The following is a 9,512-nucleotide window of genomic DNA, read 5'->3' as shown; positions in this document are numbered from 1 at the left end:
CCTGACTTTTTGTGACCCCACGGACTTTAGCCTGCAAGGCCTCAGTCCACTGGATTCTCCAGGCAAGAAAACTGGAGTGGGTTGCCATTTCCTTCTCTGAGAGAGGGAAGTGGGGAACCAGGAAACAAAAACTTCTCAGCACAACTGCTATTCAGAAAGGGCCCTGAAGTGCCGATAAAGTTGATGTAGGTACCTTATGTAAGTGGAATCATGTATTATTTATCATCCGTCCTTTGGCATCTGGCTTAGATTTCACTTAGTGTAATGAAAAGACAGTTTTCATGTAGTCAAACGTATTGCTTATGGGTTTTTAAAATATGGGCTTCCCTCGTGGCTCGGACGGTAAAGAATCCACCTGCCATGAAGGAGACCCAAGTTTGATCCCTGGGTTGGGAAGATCCTGTAACAAAAATAAAAGGACTATCAAAAGTTGGAAAAACATATTTGCAACATATATGACAAGCAAAGATCTAATTAATTGAGATGTAGGGTAGAACGGTGGTTACCAGGGACTAGGGGCAGTCGAGGAGGGATAGAAGGTTAGTGGTGAATGGGTACAGGGTCTCAGTTTGGGAAGATGAAAATGTTCTGGAGAGGGATGGTGGTGATGGTCACAAACAGTGTGAATGCATTTAATGCTGCTGAACTGCATACTAAAAAATGGTTAAAACGGGAACTTATGGTTGCCAGGGGGAAGGGATAGTTAGGGAGTTTGGGATGGTCATGCACACACTGCTATATTTAAAAAGGATGACCAACAAGGACCTACTGCATAGCACATGGAACTCTGCTCAATGATGTGTGGCAGTCTGGATGGGAGGGGGTTTGGGAGAGAATGGACGCATGTATACATATGGCTGAGTCCCTTAAGCTGTTCACCTGAAACTATCACAACATTTTTAATCAACAATACTCTGATACAAAATAAAGAGTTCCAAAGAAACAAAATGGTTAAAATTATGAATCTTTTTGTTAGGGACATTTTAATCACAACAACAGCTAAATAACTTCATGGAAAATAGATGGGAAAACAGTGGAAAGAGTGACAGGTTTTATTTCCTTGGGCTCCAAAATAACTACAGACAGTGACTGCACCATGAAATTAAAAGACGCTTACTCCTTGGAAGAAAAGCTGTGACAAACCTAGACAGCATATTAAAAAGCAGAGATATTACTTTGCTGACAAATGTCCATATAGTCAAAGCAATGGTTTTTCCAGTAGTCATGTATGGATGTGAGAGCTGGACAATAAAAACTGCTGGGCACCAAAGAATTGATGCCTTTGAACTGTGGGGCTGGAGAAGACTCTTGAGAGTCTCTTGGAAAGTGAGAAGATCAAACCAGTCAATCCTAAAAGAAATCAACCCAGAATATTCACTGGAAGGACTGATGCTGAAGCTGAAGCTCCAGTACTTTGACCACCTGATGTGAAGAGCTGAATTGGAAAAGACCCTGATGCTGGGAAAGATTAAAGGTGGGAGGAGAAGGGGATGACAGAGAATGAGACAGTTGGTAGGCATCACCGACTCAATGGACATGAGTTTGAGCAAGCTCTGGGAGATGGTAAAGGACAGGGAAGCCTGGCGTGCTGCAGTCCATGGGGGTCACAAAGAGGTGGACACAACTGAGCAACTGAACAAAAATAATTAAATGTTTCAAGGATTCTGGAACTTATATCTGCTTAGAAAGACTTCCCATACTTGAAGATCATAGAAAAGTTATCTTTTCTGGAAGTATTTTGTCTGTTAATATGGAGTTGATTGGAGGTGCAACTTTTGGATAGGTGTTTGAGATGAAGAAAATAGACTTCTGCAACAGTCAGAGGAGGAAGTGACAAGGACCTGAAGTAAGGTGATGAAGGGCCAGGTTCTTCAGCTGGGAAAGCAGAGTAGGAGGTCTTGGCTTTCAACAAGATATATGCTTGATGCATGGTAGGTACTTGAATATTTATTGAATGATGAGGGAAAAGAAAGAGTCAATACAGAGAACTCCTGAGGATTCTAACCCAGGTGGCATTCACAATAGTAATACTAATATTAATTAACTGATGATACTAATTCATTGAAGGAGGAGGTTTGTGGGTAGAATAGGATGTGTTCCATTTTGAACATGCTAATATTTTTAGGGGCAGTTCAGCCATCTGGGTGAGTTTCAGAAAAGAATCAAAGACGGATCTGATGTGGAAAAAAGTTAAGGAAGACAAATTTGGTTTATATCTTGGCCAGTGAAGATGATTGCTGAAGCTATGGGATTATTTGGGAGAGTATACGAGTGTCGAGGAAGAATGGATGAGACCTTGAAGGATATTAGTCCTTCAGTGGGATGAAGAGGAAGTATAGCCGAGCAGCAAACAATTCATAGAAAAGGCGCTTGAAGTGGGTTTGAAGGGAATTCCCTGGTGGTCCAGTGGATAGGAGTCTGCACTTCCACTGCCAGGGATATACGTTTGATCCCTGGTCAGGGAACTAAGATCCCTCATGCTGAATGGTGTGGCCAAAAAAAAAAAAAAGTAAAAAAAATGGGCTTGAAGGAAGATTTTGGGTAACAGCAGATAGGAGGGTGGGATAGTGGAGGTGGTGAAAAACGAGTGCCAAGCAGAAATAACACCATGAAGAAACAGGAAGCGTGAAAGCACCCCACTAAAGAAGCCATTCAGTAACCAGATGTTGAAGAAATCTGTTGTAGAAGAATTGGAGGCTTCAAGGATGGGTCAGTTAACATCATAACTATAGAAGAGAGGATGACACAGGCTGTTCCTCTCAGGGTTATGGTGACCGTTGCTATTTGGTGGCTTGAGCATGAAGAATCTGAGAGCATTTGATCTACTTCACTTAAAGCTCCAGCCAAAGATATCCAGTAAATTTGGAGCGTCTCAGGTGTCTAAACATAGTCCAGGTCCTCCATCTTAGATTTACTCTGGGTGTTCCAATTTCCTTTGTTTGAAGCATCTTCGTGCCAGATCCCAAACAGGGGGTTTTCAGGTCGACTTTCCTCATTACTTTTTGTTTGTTGTGTGTTTGAAGTTTTGTTAATTTTCTTAAATGAGATATTGGATGAGATCATGTTCCTGGGGAAAGATAATGGTAGCAAAGCTCCTGTCTGTGGCTCAAGTGTCATTCTGTGCACAGGTGCTGTTAAGAGGGCGGCCAGAAACAAGCCCAGAGTGAGTTCTATGTTCCCCAAAGATCCGACCCCTGGTTTCAAAGAGTCACAGTTTGGTTGATAATAAAAAGATACGTAGAATTAAAAAAAAAAACCAGCTTGAAAAAAAATTTCAGCGTTCCATTTTTCATTCTCAGACTGGCAGAGATCTAGATAGTTTGCCAAGTGTTGAGGTAAGGGTGTGGGAAGGCAGGCCCTTGTCTTCACTGCTGGTGGGACGGGTAACTACCATGACCTCTATGGAAGGTGACTGACAACACTCACCCAATGCTCCTATTCTCTGATCCAAGGTATTCTAGTTCAGAGGGTTTAATTTTTTGACTATGCCATGCAGCATACAGGATCCTAGTTCCCCAACCAGGGACAGAACCCATAACTCCTCATTGCAAGTGCAGAGTCTTAACCACTGGACTGCCAGGAGTCTCTGACCCAGGGTATTCCAGACAAGATAATTCCTGGCAGCATAATCTGTTGTGGTAAAGATGGCAACCACCTAAACTATCCGTCAATAGAGACTGGTTAAATAATTACGGCATATCTTTGCCACACAATACTTCGGTCATTATTGCTTCTATATGCACAAAAGAGTTCTGAAACTATACATGAGAAACTGGTCACTCAGGTAGCCTCTGGGAGGGGATGGGGCTGAGGGCTGAGGAGATAGGGATGGGAAGGACTTTTCATTTGCCTTCTCTACCTGAGGAATGTATAACCTACGTCCACCCACCACTCTGAATGAAGCAAAAAAAAAAAAAAATCCTGGTGGTAGAGAGTACACTAGTAGTTTTTTTTGTGTGCCTAGTTGCTTCAATGGAGAAGGCAATGGCACCCCACTCCAGTACACTTGCCTGGAAAATCCCACGGACGGAGGAACCTGGTGGGCTGCAGTCCATGGGGTCGCTAAGAGTCGGACACAACTGAGCAACTTCACTTTCACGCATTGGAGAAGGAAATGGCGACCCACTCCCGTGTTCTTGCCTGGAGAATCCCAGGGACAGCGGACCCTGGTGGGCTGCCATCTATGGGGTTGCATAGAGTCGGACACGACTGAATCGACCTAGCAGCAGCAGCAGCAGTTGCTTCACTTGTGTCTGACTCCTTGTGACTCCACGGACTGTACCATGCCAGACTCCTCTGTCCCTGGAATTCTCCAGGGGATGCCATGCCCTCTTCCAGTGGATCTTTCCAACTCAGGGAGCGAACCTGGGTCTCCCGCATTGCAGGCAGATTCTTTACCATCGGAGCCACCTAGGAAATTTGAGATAAATCTTAACCCCAGAGGCCTGAGTTATAACAGGAATCATTTTGAGACGTTCAAGAGTTGAAGGTCATTTCCTCTTTCCCACCCACCTTTTCTCTCCACACAGAACCCGAGGCAAGAAGGGAAGGATAAGAGGAAGACAGCACAAATGAGCCATGAAGCCAAGAACTTGTAGGACAGACATTTTATTGTGACTTGCTTACAGTCAAACATTCAACCCGTCAACTTGCCCATTAGTTAATTGTTTTGTGGGAGATCACAGCCTGATGCCCAAAGGCCCTTAGCCTCATCTTATGTCAGTCTAGTCAATGGCTGCCTGTTTTACAGTTCAATTAATTAGAGCAAAATGTCAGGAAAATCTGGTCTTAACCTCTCAAATGAATGGCTGTGAGATTTGCAATCCATTTAATATAAAGTGCTCAAGTTCAGTGCAAAAAGGGCAGACTCAGAAGGGCAAGCAGATGCCAGGGAGGAATGTTTCCTGGGAGACAGATGCATTCTACGACTCAAAGAAGTCACTTGTCCAACTTCCCCATTAAGGGGTCTAGTATTTCCTTTGCCATCTCTTCCCTCCGTCAGAGGACCAGAACTTCTACAGATGCTCTTAGAGTTGTTTAGTTCACTATTTAAAAAACCTGGTTCAGAGGGAGATCCACAGGGTTTCTAAGCACCAGAGATACTGACTTGGGCTTCTAGCTCCCGTTTCTCTCAGCAGCCCCTGTGAGGTTGACAGGCTGAGCTCTGGCTGGTGGGAGGCTTGCAGCTGTGGAGCTCTCTTCACACCCCTCATTTGCAAATTCACATCATGGACTAGGGCAGATCTTTTCCAAAAGCTTGTCACATCTCCAGTGGGAAGACAGGCCCACACTAATTAAATAAAGGAGCACTTCATTTGGTTGCTCACCAACTGGACATGACCTATTTCATCATCCCCTTGTTTAGCTCTTGTTGTCAGGCCCAACTTTAAAGTGAACCTTTGACTCCCACTGTTAAGACAAAGAAGTGCACTGCCTTCTCAATGACCTTGGATCTCTGCATGTCCATCCTTCTGTCCTGAAGAGAGTGAAGAGAAGCAGGTGGGAAGAGGAAGCGATTTTCTAACCAATTTAAGGGGCATAAATAGGACTGTAACTCAAACAGGCAAAGTCTAGCCATTCGGTCCCAGGACCTTGGCTACTGTTTCTCTCCCAGACTCTCCAAAAGGAAGCCACGTTCTCTTACTTGGCAGCAGGAATATTGACAAAAGCCAGTTCTGTGCTTGTAGACAACTCTCCTGCAATGCTGTTTGGAGAGGTTCCCCTTTCTCTCCCTGTGGATGAACACGATGGCGCCCCTCCTGCCCGTGTCTGGGGCTCCAGACCCCATCAGGTGTCCAGGCAGCCACAGCGTTCAGAAGCCAGCACCTGAGGACTCTTCTGTTCAGACTACTTTCCAAAGACTCACAGTAACTCTTGTGCTTGTGAGAGGAGAGATGCTTAAAATGGTTTCACACCACAGGAAGCACCTGCCCCAAAGCCATCTCTGCATCTGGGGACAGGAAGGAGGGGAAAAGAGGCAAGCCTTCTGATGCAGCTCCATCATTCTCAGTCAAAAACCCTTCTAGTCACAAGAAGCTACTGGAACATCTCCACACCAAGGGGACTGTGTACAAATAGGATGAGCCCGGGTTAAGAACCAAAAACGCAGGAAGGTTTTCAGACAGGCAGAAGTCAAAAGTAAAGTGCCTCTTTGCAGTGGGGGAGAGCTTCGTTTGTTCAGAAATGCTTGGGCGTAAACATGAGTGCAAAGAGCGTGCACACACACACACTCACTCTGAGGTAGAAAGAACTGGCCATCTCCAGACAAACACACACACAGACTCCACGATTTTACAGAAACATGGCACTTGCGTGAAAGATCCTATCTTTGCTCAAGATGGCAGGTCGGGTCCAATTCCAGCTCTTTCCGACCTGGGATGGAGCCAGGGAAGTCCTGCCCCACAGGAGGAAAGAGCTGAAGTGTGCCCATCACTCCTGCCCCACAGCTGTCCGGCCCTGCAGCCCAGGGTCACTTCCTGGAGGCCGAACCATGGGCACCGCGGCTGCGGCTTGTCAGAAGCCACTGGGAGCAGATGTCTTGCACCACTGCGTCCCCGCTGCTCTTGGCGGCCTGCTGCACCTGCTCGACTAGGACCGCGGCCCGAGAGTGTTCTTGCTTCACGGCGATCAGGTAGGCAGAACGCAGCTTGCAGCACGTCAGGTAGGCCTGAACCTGGCAATCGGGTGTGAGAGACAGCCGGAAGGAAACCATCACTGATAAGTCACCAAGAAGCACACAGGGCCGCGTGAAGAGAGACAAGACAGCACTTCTCACCTACCAATAACTGGGTTCTTGCCTTTTATTACGTTATGGTCACTCTTTAAATATTCTGGACACTAAGCTATTATACTATATTACTGTACAGTGTACAAGTTATTATAAATAAGCCAAGAATTTTAAGAAGCAGAAGGCAGGCAGGCAGAGCCTGGCCTCTATCTACTCCTTTCAAGGCCCTCCTCACTCTCCTGGGCTCTCCAGCTTTCTCCCGGCCTCACTGCTGACAAACTGGTTTTTGCGGTTATTTGGGTGATTATTTGATTGATGTCTGTCTCCTTGACTAGGAGGGCAGGAAGAGTGTCTGCTTTTTCTAATCATTCCTGGAGCTGAGCACAGGGCCTGGCATGTGGGTGTTCCACGAATGTGCATTAAGTGAATGAATGAGTCATCACACCTGCCCCCTACAATGGGCCCACAGGGCCCCTTTCTCTATTTTCTTAGACCCGCTGAGTTAAAAATCTTCTACCAGGAAGCTTGGGGAAAGAAACGAAGATACACAATTAGAAAAAAGTCTAATTAAGGGGTGGCCCCAGATTGACCTTATCTGCTGTTTGCATCAGAGGCAGTCTAGTTTCCTGCATTCTGGACACACTCCATCTCATGAGTTCCTAGCGTGAGGGAGATGAGAGTCCCTTCCTTCCCTGCCCTGACCCCACCAGCACCTCCCTGGTTAGCCAGGGCTCCAGGCTAGCAAATGGCAAGGTCCTGGTGAGCTGCCTCAGACCTCCAGGCCAGCAGCTGCCTTTTGCCATGACAGTCCTCCTGGTGGTTGGAGAGGACTCCTCTCTTCATGTTTCAAAGCTCTACCGTCTTTTCTTACTTCAGTCACTAAAGTCTTCCTTTTCTAAGCTCAATTACAGATAATCTACAGCTGCAAGATGGCTGGCTGGCTGAGCGCTGGTCTGGTTAATCCACCTGCTGCTCTGGGATGTTTGCTCTCACCTAGGCCTTCAGCTCCACTTGGCACCAGTATACATTGAACAGAATATCACCAAGTCGACAGGCAAAACTCCCTACCTAGAGAAGGGCATTTTTCCAGAAAGTCTGGAATAAAAACTGAATGAAGCTCTTTTACGGCAAGATCTTGTGGCCTTAGATCACTTAAAGTGTGTTAGGACAGCGACAGACAGAAGAAAAAACCTGAAGAAGTAACAGTGACGCTAGAGATTTCAGGGTCCACATTTTCCAGGGACAAAGGCTCTGTCCTACTGGGCAGGAGGCTCCCTGAAGGCTTACAAAAGAGCCACACAGAGTCTGAGAGTCAAGAAGCCTGAGTATCAGGCCTGGCTGCCAGGTTCTCAATCTGATGCTAGAAAAGGAATTTTTCACATTTCGGGATGTCAGAATTCCATCCTTTTCATAGGATCGCATCAGGATCTTGCAGAATTAGATGAAGAAATGTTAAGAACAGATCTTCCCTAAACCCTCGAATGAAACATGCCCTGGAAATTCAGTTCAGGAAATAGCAATACCGCCATGGGGAGCAGCAACGTGGTAGTGTAAGAAGTTGTTTGCTAACACGAGTTTTCTTCGCGAGGCACTCAGCTGCCGGAGGATTCTGCTGCCAGTGGCCAGGGCGGGCTGGCTGGGTTTTCTCATGCCTCTCCTAGCCTGCAGGCCTTCCCCTGAATGGCAGGTGGGTTGAGCCTGTGGTGAGCCACAGACTGGAGCAGCTGGGGATAGTTTTATTCTGCCTGACACGCTCACCGAGGTGCACCCATTTCATATGCAACAGGAAGCAGGCTCGGGCCTCAGGGGAAAGGTCTGTTCTGGAGACTGAGGCACTAATAGGCATTGTTGGTCAAAGGGCTGGCTGGGTTTTTTCCCTACCATAGAGGGTACCCTCGCTCCTTTAGGATAAAGAGATGCCTGTTCACTCTGAGAACCTTATTCAGTGAGACAAAGTGCCAGTGAGGATTTTCTAGGGATGGGAGAGGAAACCTCCATGGAAAACGGGGAGAGTGGAAAGGCCTGTGTGTCTTGGGGGCACAGAAGAGGGAGGGCCAAGGTTCCTGTGGTCGGGGTTCTTCTCATGTTCTCTACACACTCCCTCCCTTCTGCGCCCTTATTTGGGTCCCGGCCCCACCTCAGATAACAAAGAGGGCAAGAGAGGGGTTGAATGGAACTGTCGTAGCAAGTGAGGGGTGAAGGTGACAAGGCAAGTCCAAAGGGCTGTTCCCGAGCATTTGGGTGAGGAGACAACTCTGCTCACCTTGTTGTCGTCACTCTGCATCGCCTGGATCAGGCCCTCCAGCTCCTGTGCGGGACAGAGACACAGCAGTTGTGAGACGGAGCATGGAGCCGGGGCTCAACTCCCTCTTTGCCCAGCCCTTCTGACTCTGGTTGGGGATGCCTGCCTGACCCTTCCTTATAAACACAACTCCTGGGAAATCCTGGTGGTCCATTGGTTAGGACTCGGTGCTTTCACTGCCGAGGGCCTGGGTTCAGTCCCTGGTTCGGGAAATGAGATTCTGATAGCCTCATGGTGTGGCCAAAATAAAAAAAAAAAACAAAACACCTCAACTCCTGCTATCAGAGCAACAGAGGAAATCTAATGATAACACTAAGCTTGGAAATCTGAGAATCAGCATGAGACCAAAAGCTTTTCTTTGGCTTTCATGAATGATGTGTCTTTGTTCATCCCACAAAGCCATTAGGGGACAGTTTTGCAGATGACATGCCACTTGCAGGCCCACATTGACCTCGTCTACAATCCCTGGGAGAAACTCAACTC

At 46.9% G+C, this 9,512-nt stretch overlaps 1 protein-coding gene across 1 annotated transcript in view; it reads right to left on the bottom strand.

The window, feature by feature from the left end:
- ZFYVE26 (zinc finger FYVE-type containing 26) overlaps positions 4,593-9,512 on the bottom strand; it is a 67,340-nt gene continuing 62,420 nt past the window's right edge. The window contains exons 41-42 of the mRNA XM_005686007.3: positions 8,991-9,035; positions 4,593-6,673 (exon numbers count right to left, since the gene is read on the bottom strand). Coding sequence (XP_005686064.2) covers positions 6,470-6,673; positions 8,991-9,035 — 249 coding nt within the window. The 3' untranslated portion in view covers positions 4,593-6,469. The remainder of the gene's footprint in view (positions 6,674-8,990; positions 9,036-9,512) is intronic.

This window comes from Capra hircus, chromosome 10, assembly GCF_001704415.2.
Source record: "Capra hircus breed San Clemente chromosome 10, ASM170441v1, whole genome shotgun sequence".
Lineage (NCBI taxonomy): Eukaryota > Metazoa > Chordata > Mammalia > Artiodactyla > Bovidae > Capra > Capra hircus.
This window is presented reverse-complemented; position numbering and strand designations above follow the sequence as displayed.